The 26,362-nt window shown below is 37.0% G+C and overlaps 3 protein-coding genes and 1 non-coding gene across 4 annotated transcripts; 1 reads left to right on the forward strand and 3 right to left on the reverse strand.

Annotated features, from left to right (window-relative positions):
- The first annotated feature begins 1,729 nt into the window (after positions 1 to 1,729).
- LOC110785659 (60S acidic ribosomal protein P1) lies at positions 1,730 to 3,631 on the forward strand. Its single transcript, XM_021990143.2, has 4 exons — positions 1,730 to 1,866; positions 1,974 to 2,081; positions 3,076 to 3,279; positions 3,375 to 3,631. The coding sequence occupies exons 2-4, from the start codon at positions 2,013 to 2,015 to the stop codon at positions 3,429 to 3,431; spliced, it is 330 nt and encodes a 109-aa protein (XP_021845835.1). The 5' UTR covers positions 1,730 to 1,866; positions 1,974 to 2,012; the 3' UTR covers positions 3,432 to 3,631.
- Positions 3,632 to 5,633: 2,002 nt separating this feature from the next.
- Positions 5,634 to 20,377, reverse strand: LOC110785666 (uncharacterized). The gene is made up of 19 exons (XM_021990150.2): positions 18,727 to 20,377; positions 18,009 to 18,317; positions 17,643 to 17,861; positions 17,407 to 17,527; positions 17,132 to 17,337; positions 16,351 to 16,984; positions 15,173 to 15,237; positions 14,959 to 15,060; positions 14,706 to 14,851; positions 14,558 to 14,613; positions 12,636 to 13,309; positions 12,328 to 12,518; positions 11,795 to 12,098; positions 10,749 to 11,036; positions 10,547 to 10,656; positions 8,673 to 8,985; positions 7,594 to 7,992; positions 6,357 to 6,597; positions 5,634 to 5,989 (listed from the first exon to the last, which is right to left on the reverse strand). The coding sequence occupies exons 1-19, from the start codon at positions 20,233 to 20,235 to the stop codon at positions 5,964 to 5,966; spliced, it is 5,913 nt and encodes a 1,970-aa protein (XP_021845842.2). The 5' UTR covers positions 20,236 to 20,377; the 3' UTR covers positions 5,634 to 5,963.
- Positions 20,378 to 20,425: 48 nt separating this feature from the next.
- On the reverse strand, positions 20,426 to 20,498 carry TRNAA-AGC (transfer RNA alanine (anticodon AGC)). Its single transcript has one exon. It is a non-coding gene; the product is annotated as a tRNA-Ala (tRNA).
- A 3,031-nt stretch (positions 20,499 to 23,529) lies between these two features.
- On the reverse strand, positions 23,530 to 24,656 carry LOC110785670 (uncharacterized). The gene is made up of 4 exons (XM_021990156.2): positions 24,562 to 24,656; positions 24,421 to 24,479; positions 23,959 to 24,064; positions 23,530 to 23,830 (listed from the first exon to the last, which is right to left on the reverse strand). The coding sequence occupies exons 2-4, from the start codon at positions 24,425 to 24,427 to the stop codon at positions 23,668 to 23,670; spliced, it is 276 nt and encodes a 91-aa protein (XP_021845848.1). The 5' UTR covers positions 24,428 to 24,479; positions 24,562 to 24,656; the 3' UTR covers positions 23,530 to 23,667.
- Between the last annotated feature and the right edge of the window lie 1,706 nt (positions 24,657 to 26,362).

Below are 26,362 nucleotides of genomic sequence, written 5' to 3' on the forward strand. Positions count from 1 at the left end.
TTGTTCAATATTTATCTCTATTATACCCTTATAAATGTCCAAATGGTTAACTTGTTTACTCCAATTAAACCATTATCTCCATTAAACCCCTTAATTATTTATCTCTTACCTACATGGGTTAGATTTTATTGAGATTCATGTGACAAGTGTACTTGCGTTAGATTGTCTTAGTAACATTCAAGAACTAAAGGAGTATAATACTTCGTATAATGCTTAACTTTTCTATTGGTCCCCCTAGTTAAACTGGTCAGGAATCGCCATATGGTGAAGTTACGATGCATGAGTTTATATAGAAAAATAAAATAAAAGTCCTATAAAATTATTATTTTATCATTATTTAAATATATATTATCCGATAAATAATACTTTGGTTTATTTTAAGGTAAAATTAATTCATTAATAAAGTATTCATATGAAATTTACAATAGAAATCAAAACTAACAAATACAAAACAATTTGAATCAAATAAAATTCTAATTTGGCAAAACCACAATTATTGTGGATGAGATATGACAATGATGAATAACTTTTTTATATCATTATTTGATACAACCTTCCACGAGGGGGTCATTTGATCCGTTGTGATTTCGAGATTAAATTAAATTTGATTCAATTGATCGTAAACGTAAAACAAACGCATCTCGTAACACCTTAAACGATACTTTGTACTCCTACTCCGTATCAAATAAGAATTCTAGTGCTTTTATGTTTCTAAATCAATATTTCGTAACTTTTATTTATCATACTCTACCCGTCCCAGTTTAATCATTGCAATTAGGGGTGTAAGTGGATTGAGAAAAGTCCAAAGTTCAATCCAATCCAGTCCAAACTTGTCGGACTGGATCGGACTTGAAAAAATTTGGATCGGACTTGGACTGAAATTACCAAGTCCAATTATATTTGGACTGGACTTGGACTCAACCTTTTGGAGTCCAAAAGTCCAGTTAAATCCAAATTTTCATGATATTATTTATAGATAAACATATGCAATTAAAAAACTTTTGTGAAATATGTGATATTTGGGCCTTTAATAACTATGTGCAACAAAAAACAACCAAAATATTACATTCCATATAAAACTCACATCAACCTCTTTCTCTTTGCTTTCTCTCGTCGGTTGTGATGGTTGATTATTGAGCTTTCATATATTTTAAAATTTTGTTTTTTTAAGAACTATAAATTTTTTTTGGCTAAGTATTTTGTTGTGTAAGACATATTGTTATTTACAATTATATCTATTGCTTAATGGCTAGTTATTTAAGCAAGACTCTTGTAGTTATAGGTATTAAAACATTTCATACTCAATATTTAGTACTCGTACATTTTGTTTTATGTGTCAGAAAAGTTAGTCGGTAACAATATTATTTGCATTATGATCGAACCATTTGAATTTACTTTTTTATATTACATTTTTAAAATGAAGTTTCTTTTCTAAAAAAATTGGACCGGATTGGACTGGATTCGGATTCAAGAAACTTTTTATGGATCGGACTGGATCGGACTTGATAAAAGTTTGGATCGGACTCGGACTCAAATATCCAAGTCCAAAAAGTTTTGGATTGGATTTAGACTTGGAAAAATCCAATCCAGTCCATCCAATTTACACCCCTAAACCAAACATCACATAGATTAGGATAATTTTTATATTTGTGGAGTGGTTGATGTTGGATTGTTTGGGTCGAAAACCTCAAACTGGGCCGATAAGTTCGTAAACGGGCCTAATCTTCTACGGAGCCCAAAACAGCAAAGAGACCTACTGCAACATAAGAGAGTAAAACCCTGAAATCTATCCTATAAATAAACATTTTCCTCAGTTTTATTCAAAACCCTAGTCTCTCTCCATTGTAGCCGCGTCTCCTTCCTTTGGTAATCTCTCTCTCTTAAGTTTCTTCAATGTCTCCCTATTAATCTTGATTTTATTTATTTCATCTTCCCTTTGATTTTAATGTATTGTTCTTGAATCAATTTCGCAGAGATATCAGAGTTTTTTTGGTTTCAAATCTCGAGTAACAATGTCGGTTGGAGAACTAGCATGCACTTACGCCGCCCTTATTCTTCACGACGATGAAGTCGCCGTCACTGTGAGCTTCTTTCCCTCTTTCTCCATTTTTACTTTTAATTTTCATTTGTTTCTGTGCTTGGTGATCGAACTTTATCTGTGGATCTAGGTATATTAGATATACAATTAGGAATTGTCTGATTTATCGCACGAGATTTCGTAGCATATCCTTGATAACTCGTAGATTTTTCCGTTCTATGTTATAATTAAGCGCGCATATCAATGGATTTACTTCTTTTGAGTTGATCTCGGTTTGCAGTTGTAATTTTCCTTGCTTATCTAGTAAAGTCGCATTTGTATTTTAGGGTTTCCGGCAAATAATTGAATAAACCCCAATGAGCTTTTAGTTTTTATTTTTCTGCTCATTCCCATTATTTTAGAGTTTCCTGCAAATAATTGTATAAACCCCGATTGTTGATTGGAGTTTTAGGATGTTGGGTTTTTACCTTTTGTTTCAACCAATAACCCCTATCCACACTTATTAGTAAGGTCCCAATTGCTGTGCAAATGTATTCACTTGGGAAACCTCTTGTAACTGTGCGGCATCTAGCATTAGGTTTTCCTAGAGCTATGCACGCACTATGTTGAGTGCGTAGTGTCTCCCGTATTTGGGGGTTCCTTAATATTCATTAGTAAAAAATTCAGGAACATATGATTCCTAAATGCTTATTAAGATGTTTAGCACCTACTGCTATGATGTTTAAACTCCTTAAAGATAATGTTTATGTAATTTTGGATGACATTTTGTGATGATAGTGTATTGACTTTGTAAATGGTGTAGTCTATGCGAAGATTTTAGTTTCTATGTTTCTTTCTTTATTCACCAACTAAAATTAATGTCATTGAAAACCAATATCTGGCATACTTGGAGAATTGCTCCTTCTGCGAATATTTAGGATTAGGTATTATTGACAATCCTTTTTTTACTCCTTTATGTGTTACAATTTGATTAGTTGGTGGTGTGTGAATCCGTATCTTATTGTTGTATGTTGACATCCCAGTAATTTTGTATGCAGGCTGAGAAGATCGCTACTCTAGTTAAAGCAGCCAACATTGAATGCGAGTCATTCTGGCCAAGTTTGTTTGCCAAGCTTGTTGAGAAGAGGAACATTGAGGACCTAATCATGAACGTAGGTGCCGGTGGAGGAGGTGCTGCTCCTGTCGCTGTTGCCGGAGGTGCTGCTGCTGCCCCTGCTGCTGAAGAAAAGAAGGAAGAGAAGGTATATAATTTGCTAATAATCTATTTATTATCAATCATAATTTTTTCTACATGTTTAGAGTTTTCTAATTCGTTTGTTACCTGTCCTATTTTCAGGAGGAAGCCAAGGAAGAGAGTGACGAAGAAATGGGATTCAGCTTATTCGATGACTAAGCTGCTACTCATATGTTTCTTTCTATCTTTGTCTTAGTCTATTAGTGTTATGACGGAAGTTATAATTTCCAAGAGATTTTTGTTAAATTTCTTTTTGTACCATGGGTGATCATAGATGTTGAGGATTTGCCATTGCTTTTGCTGTCTTGAGTCATCTACATTTTAATACAGAGTAATCTAGTTATTTTTGCCCCTTTAAAGATCTTTTTCCAATTCTTAGATACCTGATGCTCTTAATTACAATGTTTCTGGCTTTGTGGTTTTTAATTGTCGAGGCTTAAAATGTTTTTCGGATTCATTATTGTTGAAACCTGTTCTTCTAATCCTGAAGTTCATAGATGGATTTTTGCTTCCTCTGATTTGAAATTTTATAGGGAATTGATTTTTGTGCTTAGTTTTCAATGTTCTGAATATCTTAAACTACAATATATGTTCTCACTCTGGGAATGTCATTCAGTTTTTGGAGTGCTAAAATTCAATTTCATTTGTTGTGAATTTGTGATTAGAATGTTAAATGTTACAACGGCTACTCCGTATTTGTTTATGGCCTTTTTTCTAGCTTACAGGATTTGAAAATATATGTTTCCAAATCCAAAACGGTAATTGATTCCTAGAATATTTTGCATGATCCCTCAGACTTGGGAAAATATGACATTGTGTGTCATAGTCATCCGGGTCTTAGGTTATGATCAGGTTGAATTGCATCGCATTATATCATTCGGGTTGGGGTCGGGTATTATTGTTCATGTCGGGTTATTTCTATGAGTAACATGTTGCCATGTCTTGTTGGTTTTCATCGGATCATGTAGGATGTTTTTCCCATTTTGGTAGAGCTGGCAAAAATTGACCCAACCCACCAACCCAATTCGAACCCAACCCAATAATAAAGGGTTGGGTTAAGATTTTCAACCCGTTTAATTTAATGGGTCAATCCAACCCAACCCGTTTAATTAAATGGGTTGGGCCAGGTTGAAATTTTCAACCCGAAAACAACCCGTCTAACCCGTTTAAGTGCAAGCAAGTATGTAATATATATATATGTATAATGTGATTTGAAAGATTTTATTTCTCATTTTCCCTTCAACATTGAATAATTATTTGACGTTTTGATTCATGTCAAATGCATATTGAAAAATTACTTTTTGCAATGAGATATGTCATAACAAAATCACCTCGCAACTTCAGATCAACCCGTTTATAGTTGGGTTGGGTTGGGTTGAAAATCTCAACCCGTTTAATTAAACAGGTCGGGTTGGGTTGGGAAAATCTCAACCCGTTTATAAATGGGTCGACCTGATTTCGACCCACCCAACCCATTGCCAGCTCTACATTTTGGGTACTGTCGGGTTTAGGTCGAATCATATTCGATCGGTTATGCCGATGTAGTTAGTAGTAGGTATTCGGGATATAGTCAAGGTTGAATCGGATAATTAGAGTCAATTAAAATTCAGGTACTCCTTGGCACATGTTCAGATGCGTCTGATAACTATAGATCTGTTCAATTTCTTTTACTTATATTACATATGTGAGTTTTATTCAAATTGACCAGGTCATCAACTTTTCCCGTGTTCTTGTCTGGTCAAAATGACAAGTCAAGTATCGGCATGTTTGGCTTAATTGGATAACTGGTCGTCACAGGTTAGGTCACTTATAGGTTGTGTCGGATCACTAATAGGTTTTTGTCGGATTCAGATCGTTGTCGGGTTGGGTGTTTAATCGCGTTCAGATAATTGTTCAGTCGGGTCAATTCTATATTGGCCATCTTTCGCTTGGGCTTGGGTCATACAATATCGCGTTAAAAGCGGTTTTCGGTTTTGTCAGGTGGGATGTAATCGGATTACGATTTTCCTGTTTTAATAACATTTCGGGTCCCCTAAGTTAGGGGTCCGAGTCAGTGGCGGAGAACGACAAATAAGAGTTAACAAGAAATCGTCGATATCCCTCTCGGGATCACTATTCAGAGTATACTGAATTTTCAAATATTATCGTGATTATTAAAAACGGACAAAGTACAAAAGTATAGATAGAGACTGGTTGTATCTTCAATTTTAGGCATATGTACTACTCGCAATTGGTTGCACATAGAAAATCATCATGTTCTTTGTCAAAATCGAGTCTCGTAAGTTAATGCGCTGAATCATGCTCGGATTCTGTTCAGTCTTCAGATCAAGTTTAACGTATGAAATAGCATGATGCCAAACGTATCGATTAGCAGAATCCTATATTTGAAGCATAGAATATGACAACATTTATCAGAAAGCAAGGGTTTCAAACTTACAATTGCCGGGACTTTTTTTCCTAAACTTACAAATGTCACATGTAGTCAGTATTATCTAACTTGCTCTGCTATATACTTCTACTTTAGAAAGCCGCTGCTTCAACAAAACAGTTAAAAGGAAAAGGACCTTGATACCCCTACGATATTTAAACAGAATGAGCTAGCAAAAAATGGATACTGATCCTATGAAAATGTTAATCAGCAATTTAAGCAGTGGAATGTACCGAGATTGATTCCCAACAGCTGCACCATGGTTAGCCTATACGAGTCTTCTCCTTGCCTGCAACACGTTCCTTCCATGTGTTAGGAGCTTAACCCAATAGCCAACAGGCATGAAATACTTCGTATCTTTCCAAAATAACTCTACAAAGTAGGGATTTTGGGACTTCTAGAGTTCTAAAATAACTCTACAAAGTAGAGTTTGAGTAATATCAACCATTGAATGAAAAATCAATGGCTCATATATTATCTTTCCAAAATCCCCCCTATTTTTTTCTCATGAATATCCACCCCCTGATTTTCCCTTCCCACTAATATGAGCCATTGATTTTAAAATGTATGGTTTAGATACAACTCTACCTTGTAGAGTTTTATTAAAAGTCTAGAGGATCCGGACTCAGAAATAGAATAATGATCATAAAACTTACCAAATATTTTTGATGTAAGCGGGAACCTCAGTGATGAGTTTTTTACTTTGAGATCTCGGAGTTGCCTGTTTCTACTAAGCTTTTCGGCATCCATCAAACCTTCTCTACTTGACCCTGATGGAAAATGAGTTCTTTTGCTTACTTTCTCGTGATAAACAGCTGGAGGTGCTAACTTCAGCTGAGGCATCGTATCATTTGGGATCAATCTCTGGTTCTTTTGGAGACTATTCAATATCTCAAACTGCAATATAGCAAGAAAAGATTAGCTCATTTGGAGTACTAGTAGTTAGTAAACGAGTCAAAAAAACAAAAGAAAATCAAGTAGGACAGGAGTAACTTAATGAACCATGCTGAACAAATCAACTACTCCCTCCGTCCCGGAATACTTGACCTGTTTTCCTTATCGGGCCGTCCCTTAATACTTGACCTGTTTCTAAAAATGGAAATATTCTAACAATATTATATTATTTCTCACTCCACCCCTATTAACCCACCTACCCCCTACTCCATACAAAAAATAATTAAAAATTCAACCCCTACTCTCCCCAAACCCCACCCCTTTACACATTTTCCACTAACTACATTAAAATAATACCCCACTATCAACTACTACCTATTAAATTAAATAAGTCAATTCAAGTCCCTTAAACTCTGTGCCGGTCAAACCGGGTCGAGTATTCCGGGACGGAGGGAGTAAATAATATACCAAATACAACATGCAATGTTTTCGGCATTGCTTATAGGGTAGAGAAGAGTCAAAATACACATGAGTAGGGTGGTGTCTGGTAATTTGGATGATATAGAATAACTTTGGGAGATAAGAGATGAATTGAGGTGGGTAACAACTACAAAAGGTGCAACTAGGATTAGAAACTTTGGGAGGGACAACCTTCTAGATGAGAATGGTTTTTCGTGGATGAGTCTTGTAGCACAAGTTGAGATGGACAATATGTTTCAAGCTAAAAAGCACAAGTTGCATGATTGTGGGAACTTTTGAGTGAGGTTTATTAATTTCCAGCGTTGACACCAATCTCGGATTATAAAAAATCATATCTAATGGCCACTGTAATTGCTTCGTGAATCTTGATTTTCCGTGGTGTATACTTCCGCAATTACAAGGTGAGATTTGCGACAGCCATTTCAATTTCAATTTTGATAACTCGAGTATCATATAGAAATAGAGCAGAATCAAGATTAAGAATGAGGTAGACAAAACGAAAAGAGACAAGGTACATACTCTTGAAATTTGAGGGCCAGTGGAGTTCTCAAATACATCGAGTTCATGTGGGTGCAAAAAACTTGTGCCCTGCGCTCGCCGTGATGTAGATGGTGAAGCACTCACTAACCCTTGCTCTGCCATCTTACCCTTGGATTTCTGGATCTTCTTTTTGTGCACACATATAGGACATCCACCAGATGAACTTTGACTTGTCATTACATTTTCCTGAACATCACATTGTTGATGGGCTGCATGACCACAATTGAACACCCGAATTCCAGAACCGGAAGAACTCTTGAAGGAACAGTTACATATACAGCACTGAAGACTTCGAGGGGCATACCCCTTAGAAGCCCCCTTCTTGAGTAAGCTCATGGTATAGAACGTATCATCCTCTATAAGGCATTTAGCAGTATCCTGACAAAGCATTAAAAATAATGATGTAAAGTAAATTCGTAGCACAGTCAATATTAGCATTATTACGCAAAGCTTTTCTTATCCCTCCTTAATATAGGAGCATAGAATCCCCACAAGTTCACTGAACAAGAGTAGAAAAGGACCACATGCTCAGATTTAGTAGCCGACAATCCTCAGGACACAAAAAAGTGGTGGTTAAAGCAATGGAGATAAGGGCTATTTTACCCTATCCCCCAGGTGCTATTCCCTATTTACCTCACAATCTCACGTACCCCCTCTTCTTTGTTGTACCCACTTACTATAGATTTTTGTTTCTAGGATAAGTGAGTGGGTGGGTGTAAGAAAAGAGTGAATAAAGTAAGAGAAAACTAGTATAAAATAGAATTGGGTACATAAAAATACACCCCTTAATGGAAAGTGGATAGCAAAAAGAACAAAAAATAGATGTTTTAAAGATTAGACTGCGTAGCAAGAATGGATCCTCATCTACCACGCTACCTAAGAAATGAGGAGGGTTTAAAATACAATTAAACATCTGAAATTCAACTCAAAGAATCAATTGTCAATGCAACGTCTCAGGAATTTTGATGATTCTAAAGTAAATAACTCTAGAACAGCCACATAAAAACTGAATAGGTATTCAACAACCAAGAATTTCTTCAAATGGCAAATATACGTACCAGAATCCTCCTTTCAAAGCTGTATGTTCCTAGCATTCCCAATATGGTTAGCTTAAAATCACCAAATTCCTGATTTCCATTATCTGACAGGAGTTTTGCCATGATAGACGGAAGGCGAACATATCCTATCATCCCCTCAGCAATTTCCTTGACAAATTGTGCAAATAATCTCTTCAGAACCGGAGCACATTTCTGTATCCTGTAAACCGTCCATGTGATGGCATTGACCTCCGAGTCATCTTTAAAGTTTGAAGACTGAGTTACCATACCATTTTCAGAGTTACCTTGAGAAATAAGTAAAGGTCTACAAAACCTGGAAAAAAAGGTAAAATAGTTACCACCAAGCAGATAGCACATGGGGCTTCTTTAGAAATATCAGGAACAAGTTTTCATTTCAGTAGAAACTTAATTCTTTATTTTTCCTGTCCCCTAAAATAAGAACCGCATATTACCATCAATGAGATGCTCCACATAAGATAACAATAAGAATCAGCTTAAAGCAATATGCAAAAAAGGACAAGTTCTATATCCAATTATTGGTCCATTACACCATTGTTCATAGCTTGTAGCACAAAGCTATAGTTTACGAAAATGAAAATGGGAAAGGGAGATGTAGAAAAGAGAAACACACACATACACAATGATGCAAGTGATAGCGATGGGCTATGGGCCATGGTCAATATATATCCCCCAAACGTCAACTGCTTATCAGAATTATTAGGTCTAATAATTATCTCTTTCCTAATACATTACAACTTCAAATTTACTCTCTGCGTCCTCTTTCTGCTACGTTATTAAGTATTAATGTAAAAAGAATTAACATCCAGTTCTTTCTCAACTTAGGCATAACAAGCAATTGCCCGTCTCTGTTGATATTTGTTCGTTGTTCATTACTTGTTCTCAAAGATCAGAGATTTACTGAAACAGGGCTTGGAAAAAAAATGACTTGGGGGGGGGGGGGGGGGGGAGAGAAAGAGAGGTGATCTTCGCAAATCAATGGTTGTTTCTTTATCTCTATTTCAATAATGTAATTTAAAATTTCATTTCATGAACCATAAAACATCACTCTGCTTAGATATTTAGACCCCTAATGTTCCAAAAACCACACCTATCCATGAGGTTTAACCCACCCCTGGATTTGAACAACTTATATCCTCTAGTCCTTTGACCTGATCAAATGAACCCCCAGGATGATGAGAACATTCCCCAAGGACAACTGTCATTACACCTAGTGTGGGGAGACTTATGTGCATGGCTAAATCTTACATAACTGTTGCATAAGGATAAAACGGGAGGACAAGTTTTCACTATATTCGGAAACAATTTTATGAATGAATATTAAAACATTTAGACTCCCAAACGTTTCAGAAACGAATATGTCGCCTCCGTAACGCATATTTTAGCAGCAGAGGAGTAACGGAATTACGGTAATCTCTCCTCTGGCAAGTCAATAGTTCATATGCAGAATGAAAATACCCATCTCCCTTTTCAAGATTTACTGACATACTGAAGGAAATTGGAAGTGACCTAGAAATAGGAATGCAAGTCGCACTATGCACTTAGTTAGAACCATGTAATTTCTACCTAACATGAACATAAAAGTTACCTAAGTGTACTAGCTTCACACTTTGTTTGGATAGCGAGATGGAAGAGAAAGGAAGAGAAGGAAAATAGGAGGAAGAAGGAAGGGGAGGGGAAAAAGAGGGATAGGGTTTTCTCTCAATTTCCTCTTATCCAAACCTAGTGTAAGGGCTCAGTCAAATTAACAGACCGCTTGACGAAATGGCTTTCTCGACAAGCAACATCAAAGAAAATTGAGCATTCAGGATACCAAACAGTTTTCAGCTATTAATAGAAAAAGGATACAGACTTACGAGTCTAGCAAACGAAACCAGAGTGATTCAGACTCTTCTGGATCCAAACGAGGTGAATTACGCTGGCAAAGGCTAATACATGCATGAAGTATTTTTTCTATGTCTTGTACCTGCAAGGAGGAAATATATACCACAAAAATTATCTGATAGCCTTTGACAACATTAAAGCAAAAAAAACTATGAAAATACAATATCAAACCACCTCTTTCAACTCTGAAGCAGCAGCAAAGCATTCTAAATCTACATCTTTGCCTATATCTATGTCTGAAATTGTACTTTCAACTGCTGTGCCAAGCAAGATGAATTTTTCGTTGAGTCCAGAGAGGGTAGTAAGAAGAGCACTTCCAACATCACCCACCCTTTCTAAAAGAAACGCAGCTGCATCAACGATCCCATATTTTTGGCACAATAATAAACAGCGATCAACTCTATAATTTTCGAAAGTGTCCAGGAACTTGAGAACTGAATCGGGTTCATACTGACATAACAGCTGTAGAAGAGAAATATGATCTGATTAAATCTTTAGGATAATAGAAGGACCAAATATATTATGGAACAAGAACAATTGAAAGTACGGAAGTTAATTTAAAAATAATGAAGAACAATCTACAGATGCAGAGAACTAACTGTAGCAACAGTTGGGTAGTAAATGAAACTTGTGAATGTCAGCAGAAACAGACAAAAAAATCATGTTAGCGAAGAATTCTAGTAACCGTTAAAAAAGGAAAACCTAACAGCGTCAAGGCACCTAGACCTTACAAGAGTACAAAGCTTAAAGTACAGAACAAGGACAGAAAATAGAAAGTACCAAGAGTAACTGTTTCAAAAGGTCTTGCGCGCACAAGGTGTACAATAAATTTATCGTACACCAAAGCAACTTTTACCTAGTTTTTTGTAACTTTTACTATGTTTTGGTTAACTTTTATATTACGAAAAAAAATTGATGGATTAACATTTTAAAAGGTTAAATGATTAATTTTTATACATTATTAATGATTTTGAATAATTTTTTTTATTAAAATGAAAAAAAAAATTATCAATAAAAAATAGATAACTTTTACGTATAAAAGGGTAACTTTTATGTACTTTGAGTCAACTTTTACTTTGGTGTACAATATTTATTGTACACCCCTTGTAAATAAGAATTTGTGTAACTGTTTTCACAAGCACCACACTTTTAATCCATAATTCCCACCCCCTAACAATAACTACACCTTATAACATAAGCAGTCAGACATTCAAACTCACCTCGATATAGAGTTCAATGATGTCATCATTCACTTCAATGGGGTTATTTTGTACAACTTTCGGAAATTCAGAAATTCTTTCTAGGTAAGCATCCAGAGTAATCTTTCCATCATTTTGTCTGTCCCAGGAACCATCAGAAACACTGTCCACCCTTATACAAGAAAAGCTGAGGATGCCTGAATGATGAACCTCAAAAAGGGTCTTAAGATAAAGGAAGAGGCTTCTTGGACTAGATTGGAGGTTAGAGAGAAGATGTCCCCTTTCTTTGTTTAAGTGATAAATCACCAAGCAAAATGTGCATTCTCTGAAAATACCAGAACAAGAGGCAATAAGTAAACAAACAAAACTTACTTTTCCTTCTTTAACTAGAGTGAAAAAATTGACAGTTCTAAGTTTCTGCCATGCAAATAAAATCACTAATTGAAACGCCAAGCAGAAATATATAGCTCCTACTTTCACAAGAGGTAAAAACACTACACTTGATTCCGGAAAACAAATGGAGATATTTTTTAGCTTTCCAATCCAAGGTCTACCTGCTCAAGGTAACTAGCTCTGAAATCCGGGAAATGACTGCTGACTGGAAAGCAGAAGATTCATTATCACTCAGCCGCAGCAATATACCATCAATGAATGAAAACGCATGTACTGGTTCATCCACGTCTTTCATATAGCTATCCAAAGCAGCAAGATAATTATGTCTGATGGTGTGGATTAAGCCACAAACCTGAAAAATAGGGAAGAATGTCACTTTAAGATAATCAGTTGTTTACAAATAGTCATGTTATCTTATGTATCTCCAACCTCAGAAACCACATTAAATAAACACAAAGAAAACAGGCACCTGGTGAAATTGTGCTTTTTCACACAAATGCAAGACATAAGATGCATTCCACTCTGTTTGAGGAACCGCGTCCAACAGAGCAAGTACTTTTTTCTCCCTTCTTTTCTTAGATTCATTTTTCTGTTTGCTTTCATTTAGTGCAAGATCGCCAAGATGATTTTCTGAAGTGAGGTACTCCAATATTTGGCTCAACACACTTTTTGATACATTAGCCTTTTTAGAAGCGACATAACTAGCCACAAACTCAATGAGGTGACCTATATCTTTCTTTGAAGGCCATACTACCACTCCAGTATCATCGCTGCCAGCAGATCTGACTGACTGAGAAATATCTATATCCAGAACAATAACTAGAGCATCAACAATTTTCTGAACCAGCATATCCTGATAACCAGCAATTGAGTCATTATCTTTTGGATTGTCAACAGTTGCATCTGAAGAATTAAGAAGAGGCTTATCGAGCTTGAAATGCTCATCCTCCACAAATGATATCCTGAAAACATCTAATGTGGCCTCTGTATCCAACTCCAATAGATAATGCAAGTTCAGGAAAGCTCCAGTGGAAGTTAGGCTTGCACCTGTCTGTGACTTTGGGCCACCAGAATCCTGCAGCAGAAATTGCAAAAGCTCCATCCTAAGAGAAGGCAGACGCTCAGAAGGGAGTTTTCCATGTCCTGTATAACAGAAAAATGTTTCACAACACACTGTCAAAGTCATGCAATCAAGAAAAAAATGAATTACAAAACAGCAGGGACAAATACTCAAAATACAAGGAATGGAATGGGAGGAAAAATAAAAAAATTCCAAGATCATTACATGTTCCCCAGAATTTCCTTGAGGTAATGTCAAAGTAGATTAAATTAATAAATAATAAAAGGCATAAAAAAGTATCCATGCTTAATACCCCAAATTTGTCATCAAATTCGTCACTGGATTCTAATGAATTGACATCATGGGTTCACAAGAGTCTGGATGCATTAGCCGAAGACTGAAGTAGTGAAGTGGGTAATGGTCAAACAAGATAATGCAAGCTCATGTAACAGCAGTAATAAAAGAAGAAAAAACAAGTGATATTTAAAAGTTAACGTAAACTAATCTTTCCTTTGGCAACATTGAAAATCAACTGCATAAGCGACCATAATCCATAAAGCTATAATAGTATTGTCTGACAAGAAAAAGCATATTCACACAGTATAACTAAGTAGTCCATTGAACAAACAGAAAAGAACAGTTCCATCGGTCATCCTATGAATCACAAGTTCCTAAGACAATGATAGAATTGCATAAGGTAATGTTTAGGATCATGGATTTGATTTCAATACCATAATTTTAAATCTGGAAATTAAAATTCCAATATTCAATTCCAAATAATTTGTTTGGCAAAAAGTAGGAATTTTAAATGCATAATTCCAAATTCATTGTGATGTTTGGGATATCAATTCCAAAATAGAAAAATAAATTTTCAATTGAAACTTCCCTCTTCTCTCACGTCTGCCCCTCCACCGCCACCTTTTCTCCCACCACTGACACCGGTGGTGGTGAGAGAGAGGAGTGAGAAGAGAAAAGGAGATCAATGGATTTGAAGTACCATCATTTGAGATTGGAATTGAAATTCCATGGCCTGGGCTGGTTTAGTAAGTGGTATGGAATTGGCCAAATCAATTTTTTGTACTTTCCAAACATGTCATTGGGCCAATTCTAGCATTTAATTTGCCATCAGGCCATAAGGAAATTGAAATTAAAGTGTGAAATTTCTTTGCAGACACCTATGCATGAAGATTGAGAATTATTCTGAAGCAACAAAATAGACAATCTCAATAACCATGATAATCACATGAGTAACCAGTTGTGTTCAACCAACTTCAGTACATTTCCTACTGCAGATATAAAATAAAAAAACTAAAAAAAACTCTAAACTGTACCCGGTGGAAAAGCAAGGCCTGAGAAGCAGTACTTCAGATAAACTAGCATCCGGTACCTGCATTTTATAACTTTATTAGTAATTATTAACATTCAAAACTTATAACTAACTTATGGAAATAAAAGGAACTGCATTTCCCCGCTACACACCCAACAGCAGCAGCAGCAGCGTCTCTTTTATGATTTTTCAACACATTCAATAGTTCCTCCAAAGGAGTCTTGAAATCATCTAGGCCTTTGTTGAAAAGGTATATCAGGGCACCATACAAACCATTCTCCCTACATAGCCTTACGACCTAAGTTTTACAATTCAAATCAGTACAAGATCTGGTTCATGACAGCATAAGCTACCAAATGATGTTTATTGCTTAAATATTTTCTACAAATAGAAGATTAATATGACCTGATTAAAATCCAAGGACGAAATATCCATGTGAAGAACACATTGCTCCACTCGCTGCAACCATCCTTTTCCGTTGTAATGCTCTACCAATGCTTGCATGATCTAATGAAGGGAACAAGGATCAGTAAAGATTTTTAATTCTCTTTTCACGAGAAAAAGGCAATCCCTATAAAAGAAAAAGAAGCAAAAGGGGGTTATAGTTGGATTAAAATACCTCAGGAGGCAGTGATCCAAGCATATCTTTCAATATGTATGGTTCCAGAAGCTCCAAAAATGTATCTTCAAGAGGAAAAAGAAAAATGCAAATGTCAGAAGACTATCCAGCTTAAACAATAAACTAGTATCACATTCCACTGTTTCATTTTCAGAGGAAAGAAAGGAAGTAAAAGAAATTAAACTACGATTCAACCAAGCAGCAAACCATTTTCGGAAAAAAGAAACAAAACTTCAAGGCTCCTAATTCTCCCTTGGCCGTCAGACTACACACCAACTTAGGACATCCTACAGCATCAGGTGGCAAAGAGCTGCTGGTATTGAGGTGCCAAACTTTCTTCACAATGTAAATTCTTTCTGAAGATCAACTAGTTATCCATAGGAAATATTAAATGTCTGACCCACTACTTGTAAGAAAAATCTCCATAAATACAGACAAAAACTAAATTGAACTAAAAAACCCAGCAACAAACTAGGTCTATTGTCAAGATCACCTGAAAGTTCCAGCTGAAATTACCTTTTGCGTACAAAAAACTGCTGCTTTAAAGTTTCGAGGTTAAAGACATTACACATGACCACTAGTTTTTTACAGAATTCATTGGTAAATTATTATGAAAGCATTTGTTTAATAGACATAATAAACCAAAAAAGACATTTCATATTGTGAAACAAAGTTTCCTTTTCACAAATGTTTGAAGTTTGACAAGAAAGCAAAAACGAACGTCATTTGTGCACAGAGTACATTACATGTAACGACAAACTGCCCGTCCACATACAATCTTCCTATACTCCTTTTTGGAATGTCCACAAAAAATCTTTCTTTTACTTAAAATGGAAAATCCACACACTCAACCCATGGGATATGGATCCCCCCCCCCCCCAACTAACTCTCTTTCTCTCACGCTCTCTCTTGATACCCCATGTGATGTATGGTCTTTCACTAACTATCTTCAATCAATTTTTATTATTTCCCCATTATCTACCAAAAAACCTACCACACCCTACTAAAAACTTTAATATGTGTGCCCAAACCTAACAGGATATATTATTTGGGGACGGAGGCATACAGCCATGAAATGGTCAAATGACTTTTTGAAGCTCAACGCATCATTTGAAGGAATAAGAAGCTTTGGACCACACTCAGAATATACCCAGAAGAAATCCAAGGTATCAACATACCTCTATGTTGAACAGCTACAAATTTTGAGAATATTTCATTAAAAAGAATGTCAATCCGTTTGATATGAACACAAAATTCAACTGCTACTCCACCGACGCGGGTAAATTGCTCTTTAATTGTAGAAAATGCAGCATCGCTCTTAGTCAAGGAACCGTCCACCTCTTCTTCCTTGCCAATCTGGTTGAAGCAAGCAACTGAAATATAGGAGAAAACCTCATCTACATATGAAAAGAGCAACTCCACCAGATAGGGAATAATAGCCTCCTGTGCAGCGTGCAAGTCTCTGGGAAGGTCAATAACCCCATGAGCCTGGCCGTCATATAATGTCATTGCCATGTTGAAGGCACCCATCCAGTCGCCTGCATTTCTCAACACCTCAATACGTTCACGCCACAGCAGAAGGCGGGAAACAACAACATGCCTAGGTGCAAGTATATACACAGATGCTCCTCTGACAGCTAGACAATTGTGATAAGCTTTCTCTGGGTTGCCATACACATTGGTAAAATACGTGTGATACGAAATAAGATCGTCTCCTCCAGGTTCATTGCTGGCATAACTAGTTTGGTGGATCAAGGTACCATCTCTCGTAAACAAGCAAAGTTGACCAACCAATGTGAGAATCACCAACATCTGTATAAGCATAAAGTCATTTTCCCAGCTACTTCCACAGGTAGTACTCCACATCAGTATATATCTCCAAGCATAAAGTGTTTTACAAAGATTTAACATGACAAGTGTTTTACTAATTCTTTCTGAATGAGAAGGAGAGACATGTACCTGATCATCAAGCCATGCCAAACCTACAGCTGCGCTTTCAAGTGTCCACTTTCCACAAACTTTAAGCGACCACTTTCCACTTTCTTTAAGTTCTGGTTTTCCAGAATCTTTAGGCTCTGACTTTATTAACTTGGCAACTTGAACCTTCCGGTCCCATGCTATTGCAAGTAGTGAAATCCTTTCCAGTGATTCAGGATTCACATTTTCTGCAACAGTGGATCATATTAACCATATGTCATACGGTCAATACCATAGTAAATAGGCATTTTGAATACCTGAGGAGGAACCCCGTGAATGTGTTGTACATTTCCAAGCAGTGTATGGCATAGAACCCTCCCGAACGCCTTCTGGCTTAGAAAGTTGCGCATAGACTTCCAAGCTAGGTTTAAGTCTCACCTGCACCCCATACTCATCGCTTCAACATTATATACAAGAAACTAAAGAAAATGCCAGCATGCATGTATACATATGTAGTACTTGGAATTTATCCAGTTATCTGAGGACTTCATACCACCAGAGCAGTCTGATGGGTGACAAAGATGACCACACCTTCTTCAGACAAGGAGGAACCTTCATTGAAGAATTTCCAAGGGGCCGCTCCCGCTACACCACCCATGACACCACCTACACCGCTTCCTGAGCCTGTGGTGTTGCCTGAGAAAGTAAATTCGTCAGGTAGAAGTGGTGAGGCACACAACACTGTGCCCGTTCTTTGACCATCAAGAAGACACTGTTTTCAGCAACAGCACAAATGTCAATTGTCCATCAAATCAAGAAGACACGACTATGTGCATCTGTCCTCTAAAACTAATTTCAGAATCAAAATATTGCTAGGAGGTTACAGAACAGATGCATATTCTATGAAAGAAATGCCCACCTGTGTTTTCACTGTGACCCCAATTATTGGTACAGACGAGAATTCATGTAACAGAACTAGTCCTTTACCATCACCAGTAACTGCTTTAAATTGGCGAGTCACTTGAAAATCCTGCCCGAGAAATAATGTGTGAACCACAGGAGCCGCATGCTCTCCAGTAATGACCTTTGCCACAGTTCCCCTGGGTATATACCACAATATAATATGACCATCACCATAGCCTGCTAAGAGAAGGTCCCCTTGCTGATTGAAGCAAATAGACGTTACAGGTATTTGGGATCGATCCGATTGTGCACCAAGCAACAACATCTGAGAACATTTATTCATTATACAGTGGGATGTCAACCAAAAGAATTCCTTCATGAATAATCTAACCAGGTCATGAAGTTGCTCAACTCAAAGAAAGAAGTATGCTCACTTGCTCAGACTATTAAACGAAACCATGCATGTACCAAATTTTAATTTTAAAAACATAATAGCAAGATAATAAATCATGTTTATCGCAGGGTAAGCGGGAAAAAAAAAAAAAAAAAACTTCTTTCAAATCCACAATGAATCGAGCAAGGTAAATAAATCATCACAAAAATTCATAATTCATTTTAGAAACATAAGAGAAAATTACAGGTAGCAGAAACGAAAGGTAGCATGCGTCCCTCAAGGAATAACTTCGGGGCATAAAAACAAACATAGACAACAAATTTAAAGATAAAGCAGGAACCTTTGGATCCATATTATCCGGAAGATGAGCAGAATATTTACTCGGCACAACAACAATGACACCTTTAGACATCCCCAGAGCAACGTAATTGAGATGCACTGCAATGGCCAGAGGGGTACCATAATCACGAATAAATGCCTGAGATTTAATAGCTCGGCTGAGTGTATTATCAGCATTTACATCAAAATATCCAAGCACAGTCGAACCTCTGCGCACACCTTCCAACCTCATAGGCTGTGCAGCAGCCCCCTCCTCCAAGTCCTGACCGGTAGAAGCTTGCTTTATCTCAAGTTCTTCTGCTAATTCTAGTTGCTTCTTCACAGGGCGCAACTTCTCCTCGGCTATTTTACTATCAATCTCGCTCTCTAATTGAGCGATTTTATACTCAACAAGCTCCTTAACATCATCATTACTGGAGCTTACCTCATCTCTTCCAGTACCTAATTCATCACTACTCAAAATAACCACACTCTTCTCACTTTCCTGTACTTCCTGCATCCCCAACCCTAAATCCTGATCTTTCACTTCCTCTTTCAAAGACAATCCAAGTTCCTTATCAACATAATTCCCATTCAAATTACCAACATTCTTCTCCCCTACCCTTTCCTCCTCTTCAACATCTAACGAATGTGGAGTTCCCTTCTTCCCTAAATCCCCACTATCTATCTTCTCCAAATCCCAAAACTCAGGAACATCATTCTTCTCAACAGAAGACACCAACTCCTCCTGTCTCTCAAACTCCCCATCATTCTCAAATTCACTACCTCCCTTTTCAGCACTCCCTTCAGCTGACTCCACAGCATCCTTCTCTCTCAATTCAATTCCCTGTTCCACACTCGAATCCTCAAAATCTGAAACTTCTCCTACTACCTCATTTACCACAATTCCAGAGTCATCACCATTCTCTCTCTCCTCAACAACTTCTCCAATTGCCTCGTTTACATTATTATCACCATCACAACCCTCAGATTTCACATCATCCTTAACAAACCCTAACAATTCATCCCCATCCGACACCTTCCCCTCCAAACTCACACTCAAAGCTCTCATCGACTTGATCACCGCAGCACGAGGCACGCGAACATTCCTCGATGCCGCAGCAGCAGCCGCAAGCGCCGCCCCAGGCTTTCTACTAACTCCGCCGCTGAAAATCGACGGATTCCGCATATTCTGCGGAGGCGTCGGCGGTTTTCTACTGGAAACTCCGGACAATACATCGGATTTTACCCGTTGGATTAAATTATACTTAAATTGCGTCGAATTCAACTGTTTATCACTGGAATTTAGGGTTTTAGTTTGAGGTATAGAGGAAGATACCGAAACCCCGTCGTGATCGGAATCCGAGGAGGAATCATTGAGGATGTCGTCTATAGTACGATGAAGAATGTCAGAGTTTTGATGTTCTCTGTCTTCGTCGTCATCGGAGGTGGCGTTGTGTCGCCGGAGAAATGAGTCAAGATCAAGCTCCTCCGTCACCGGTGGTTTTGAGGATGTGAAGTTTTTTGTCATATTGAGAAAATTGAAGATTAATTAACTGTTGTGGTAGTTCATCACTTTTGATGAGTTGAAGGACTGAAGTTGTTGAATTTTGATTGATATAGGTGAGATTGAAGAGTTGTGCATCATATCAGAGTCATCAGATTTTCTGAAAATTTGAGAGAGATATCGCAGAAGCCAAAGTAGTAAAAAAAAAACATATTGGAGATGCGGGGTATCGATCCCCGTACCTCTCGCATGCTAAGCGAGCGCTCTACCATCTGAGCTACATCCCCATATGACAAAGATGGTTTATTACTAATATGTTATGATAAAATGGTCAATGAAGGCAAAAACTTAAGCCTTGTTCTTTTCATCCTATTTTCATTTCTTTTAGATAGAATAAAGGTTGGCAAATATACTTTATAGCTAAAATAAGTTTTACTAAGTTGAGATACATTCATGTCATCGTTTAAGGTAACTATTAGTTGTCAAAGTAGCCAGTGACTAGTTTGAGTCTTCAGTAAAAACAACTGTTGAGAACTTGTGATTGCAGAATACAATTAAAGTTACTCCCTCTGTTCGTGAATATTTGCAACAACTTGACTTTTGCACTATTCATATATTAACTTTGACCAAATTTCCTTACTACGGAATATAAAAACCGAATGTTACTGTGTAATGTTGTTAGATTAGTTTTAATGTACATTTTTCAAATATCAGTTTTTTAAGTTTTAAGTAATACGGAGTACGGAGTATGTAATAGCGTATAATAAAGTCAAACTAGTGTCTTGTCAAGTGTGTCAGTCAAACTGTTGCAAATATTCAGAACCAGATAGAGTACGTTAATTTGTTTAGAACTTTATTATATTTTTTATCAAACGATACCCGCTACCTTTATATGCTACTAATTTTGACATTTGAAAAGAGTTATCCAACCTATACCTAAAACACTTACAGATTTTACAAGTAGCATCTTGACTAGTCAAAACGCTACCCACAACCTCAAACGTTACCGTCTAACACACTCTTAACGTTTGAGAGTAGCTGCTCAACCACTATCTACCGCTACCCAAACCACTACCTTATAAAATAAATTTACAAAGTTTGAGCTCTAAAGGTATCCAAAAAGCAAAATAGGTTTTTAAATAGGATCGCAACGCTATTCAAAACGCTACCCGCTACCTTAAATGTTGCTGATGAAAACGTTCTTATAGCGGAAAGTAAAGACAAATTATAGCGGAAAGTAAAGACAAATAATCCCGAATTAGGAGTTTAGTTTTATAGACGTCCACACAATCACGCATAAACTTGTGTTCAGGTGGTGGGATTTATTAGACCCGCTGTGAGAAACCACGTGGAAATGGAATACTTCGTATCAAAGTTGCCTGGTTTATGCGAGCAAAGTTTAAGAGATGCTAGCTCCTCATTAGGAATTTACGAGCATAGTACAAAAAAAACATATTCACTGACTTGGATTGGTTGAAGACCAACGCCTGACCACAACAATGTACAAAGAATCTACAGTGGCACATCCGCACATGAATGTTTTAGTTCTCACCCAAAAAAAAACATGAATGTTTTAGTTGCTAAAAATGCCAATGTTGCTAAAAAAAATGCCAATGTTGCTAAAATGCTGGTATACTTTGTCTATTAGCTTGTTTACAGCTAAATCAAGCATAAGGTCCTATGCTCATGAGATCCCATTGCCAAAATATTGAGAACAGTTGTCTAAATTCAACCACAGCTCAGCTTGAGCGGCAGTTTGCAACCTCTTGGTTCCTTGAGACCTCAGATGTACAAAGCCATCCAAGTGTACTGCATTGTACCTGAAAGGCTGAAAGATAAAACGCCACAAACTTATTTCATCTTGATAGAATTTTTGGCCAACTGAGAGCTCATGCAATGATCAGGACTTCAGGAGATTCAAGATCCCCTAATTCTGCATCACTGCATCACACTACTACTCTTTATCTTTGCATCAAGACACTATTACCGTCTTTTTGAGGGCGCTGCCGCCAATCTAATGAACTACAGTTCGGCCAAGTACCAAAAACTAAGTGAGAGGATCCTCATACCAACAGACAACAGGTTTCTTTCAGAATTTTATCTCATCTAACATATTAGAGCTGATAATGGGTCGATACAGGGACAGAAGAAGAAGAAGAAAAAAAACCATTAGACAGGCTGGCTCTTGGAACACGAAAATTCTGCAAAAATCAGGCCAAACCAGGCTTCTATAGAACATGATATCCCAAATTGAGCCACCTTACCACTTTCAGATACCAGCAAATCAACCAAACCAAATGAAGAGGAGCCACTAGGGCACACTACCAAGACAGCATGGGACAGCAGTCTTCCCTTTTCCTTCCCTTCCCACACACCAACTAAACCACCACCTAATCGAACTATATACTGAGAATCAAAGATCTACGCAAATAACAGCAAGTAACCTACTATTATAGCACAAGTCCACAGCTACAGCCTGCAAGTCATCAACCCAACAACTAAAAGGTAGAAACTAGAGAGGAGTCAGTTCAAGGTCACAAGAAGCCTACATTTGAAAGTACTTCCATAACCAAATTTTAGAAAAACCCTTTGTTTTAAGTTGATGGGACACCAGGAGGCACATTCCTCTTATCACTTGCATGCTAGAAAAAAAGTACAATCATGAGAATCATGAAAACATTGAGACGGCCTCAGATGCAAGAACACTTCAAAAGGAGATTATGGTGGCACAAGAGAGATCGTTAACAATATCTCTTACACATGTCATGCAATACCATTCTCCATTTAACCCTCTAAAGCATGACATAGTGTCATGGAAACATGCGATTTGCAAGTTTAGCCCATGCAGGATTCGAACCCACAACCTTTGTGCAATAACACAGTGCTCTTCCAGTTGAGCTAATAGGCGCGTTTAAAAATTATGCCAAGCTCATACTACGTTGGAAGAGCCTTCTTTTTAGATTACAAATGACAGCTAGAAACTTGTCACCCAACCAAATACCACATCACTTGAAGGACTGAGGCATGGCTCTAAAGGAATAACAGCAAATGAGTAATTCTAGAGAGTTTGTAGATTATACTCTGTGTTTCCATTTAATAACATCAGGGCATCAACCATGTGCTAAATAAATGATCTATGACCATAAACTAGCAGCTAATGTAAAAGGTAAGACCTCCATTTACAAAAGCAATATTATGCATTAGCTTCCCAGTCCCCTCCCCTCTCCCCCAAACAAAAAGGTTAACCTAGTGAGCAATAACAGATTAATGTAAACAAATTAACGAACCATAATAAATTCTCAACCAAGCACCGGTAGATGGAATCAATGAGTTGTTAAGATCTTTAAAATAACATCCAATGCAAGTACCAGTACAAGATCAAACTTGATTACTTTAATCTCCCAAATACAACCATCACAAATGACAAATCACAAAAGAGGCTAATGATATTGATTCTCATTTCTTGTTAGTTTTACCTCCGTTGCCACCGCCTGCTGCAGCCTGAGCTATCTTCTTGGCAACCTTTTCTTGATACGATTTTGCATCCTTATCGATATAATTGGCTCCTGCAGCATTTGCTGCTTTTTTAGCAGCCTTTTCTTGAAGCGCTTTTGCATCCCTGCCAATATAAATACATAACCATACAATTCAAGTAATCACACAAGAATAAACGTCCAACGTATTGTTCAAAGAATCTAAAAAATCTATATTTCTAGTAAATGACATCAAAAGGCGATTTCCTTTCACCTTTCACGACGCTGCTCAGGTGTCAATCCATCGTCTTTCACTTTCCCGAGCTTCTTACCGTTCCGAGCCGCAGCTCTCTGGCGATCGGTTTCCCTCTGGTTACCGCGTTCAATCCAATTAAGGATAAAAAACAATAACAAAACACAGGAGAAAATCTAGGTGGTTACTGATCAAACTACAAATCAAACATTGAAGCGTTAGATTGCCGTTACCAAGCTGATTGAACGATATTCAATTGCTGAAAAATCAATTTGTGTAAATCAATCGAGAATCAAATAATGAAAACCTAATTGAAGCATCGAATTTAATCAAATCAAATCACATCCAATCCATAGCATAAGTCTAAAGAGCGGACACAAGAAAATCAAAATTTAAAACAATGAATTTGATATAACATCGCAGTGAATCAATGAAGAGTGGGAAAAAAAACCTAGAGTAGATCCACGAGTTTGCAAAGGATATGAGTCATATTCCAGAAATTGGACAGTCAAAGCTATGAGAGCCGTATGGCAAAAGAAAGCCTGCAAAATCAAAATCACATAGTGGTTGAACTACAGGAGAGAGTATGGAGACAAAAGATGGAAGAAAAGGGACGAAGAATACCTGATCGGCACTTTCACAAATCGCAGGAGAGAGTGAGCGAACGAAGTTTACAAGTTTTGTAATTGTAGATTAGTGGTGGGGATTGGCCTTTCTGGAACGGCGGACACGTGGATAGGGATGACTGGGTGAGCGTGCGTTGAATACCCAACTAGTGTGTAGCCCGGGCGTTGTCCCGGGTTTTGACTTTTATTCGGGTCTTTTTAATTTTAATTATGTGCACGTAGAGATGGTGTCATCATCAAATTACGGTGGTGACATAAGTTTAGTGGCCGATCAATAACCTCCTAAATCTTAAACCCCACATCCAAAAATCTAAACAAAGTCGGTTCTTTTTCTTCAAAGTAATAACTGTACATTTATAAATTAAATCATTCCTTTTTTGCATTCACTTTTATTCTATGTATTGTTTATTATAAAAAGAATATATTTGCTTATATAGAAAGCTATTACATAAGTTGTAGTTGGTTAAGATGGTAAGAAGTGTAACTTTTAACATAGAGGTATTGTGTTCGATCCTTATTAGATGTGTTTTTGGTTGTAATGAAATGTCATGATGCTAATTAGTGGTGACGTGGCGTAATAAGGAGAAAACTATGTGACACGTATACGTTCTTCAAAACGCCTTTTAATATATTAGTATAGATTTGATATCGTTTCTTAAATCAAACAATTACGATTAACGATAAATCGATACTCCCAAATACCGATGAGGACCTATATGGATATATACAATAGGTCTCTGGTTCGAATCTCCCCCCATTTGTAATTTATATTGCCAAAATTACCTCCTCCCCCTTCACATTTGTAAAAAAAATAATTAATCGGAATTAATATATAAACAAATACACTTTTTAAACAAAAAATTCTAACAATTTTATTTTTTTCAATTATATTAATTATTTTAATTAAGAAATTCGGTAATTATTCAATTTTTTTTTGGCAACACTTTTTTAAATATCCGAAATTAAAAATGAAATAATAAACTAAAAATTTATTTTTATTACATTCGTATTTTCCTGGCGGAAAAAAAATTTAATTTACTTTTTATAAAAAAAAAAAGCCGCCAGGAATTGGCGGCTCGGACCATAGTTGGTCCACCCGAAATTGGCGGCCCGAACCATGGTTGGGCCGCCAATTTCGGGCAGCCAAACCATGGTTCGGGCTGCTAATTCCGGGTGGACCAACCATGGTCCGGGCCGCCAATTCCAGGTGGACCAACCATGGTCCTGGCCGCCAATTCTGGGTGGACCAACCATGGTCCGGGCGGCCAATTACGAGCGGCCCTTGTGTTTAAAAAAAAAATGAATTATTTTTTTTTCCCGCCAGTTAAAAACGAATGTAATAATAATAAAAAAAAGTTTTTAATTTCGAATATTTTAAAAAGTGTTTCCAAAAATAAGAATTGAATAATTTCTAAATTTCATAATTAATATAATTGAAAAAAAAATTGTTAGAAGTTTTGTTTAAAAATTGTAGTTAAAAAATTTATTTGTTTATATATTAATTTCGATTCAAAAAAAAAAGTTTAAAAAATGTGAAGGGGAGGGTGAAGGGAGATGTGGGTAATTTTCTTTAAAATGGTAGGATCGTCTTTTTATCATAAATACACGGATATTTTTAGCAATTGGAAACGTCGAATAAAAACCCCCTAGTGAAAAATGAACCCTCAACCACACAGTGAATACGGAGTACTAATTTAACTTTGCTAAAGTAAGTTGAATATGTGTCGACACGAATACGGTAGGATTCTACAATGTTCATGCGCTTTCACTCTTTTAGCACCAAATGTGTCTCTTAAATC

This window comes from Spinacia oleracea, chromosome 2 (genome assembly GCF_020520425.1).
Source record: "Spinacia oleracea cultivar Varoflay chromosome 2, BTI_SOV_V1, whole genome shotgun sequence".
Lineage (NCBI taxonomy): Eukaryota > Viridiplantae > Streptophyta > Magnoliopsida > Caryophyllales > Amaranthaceae > Spinacia > Spinacia oleracea.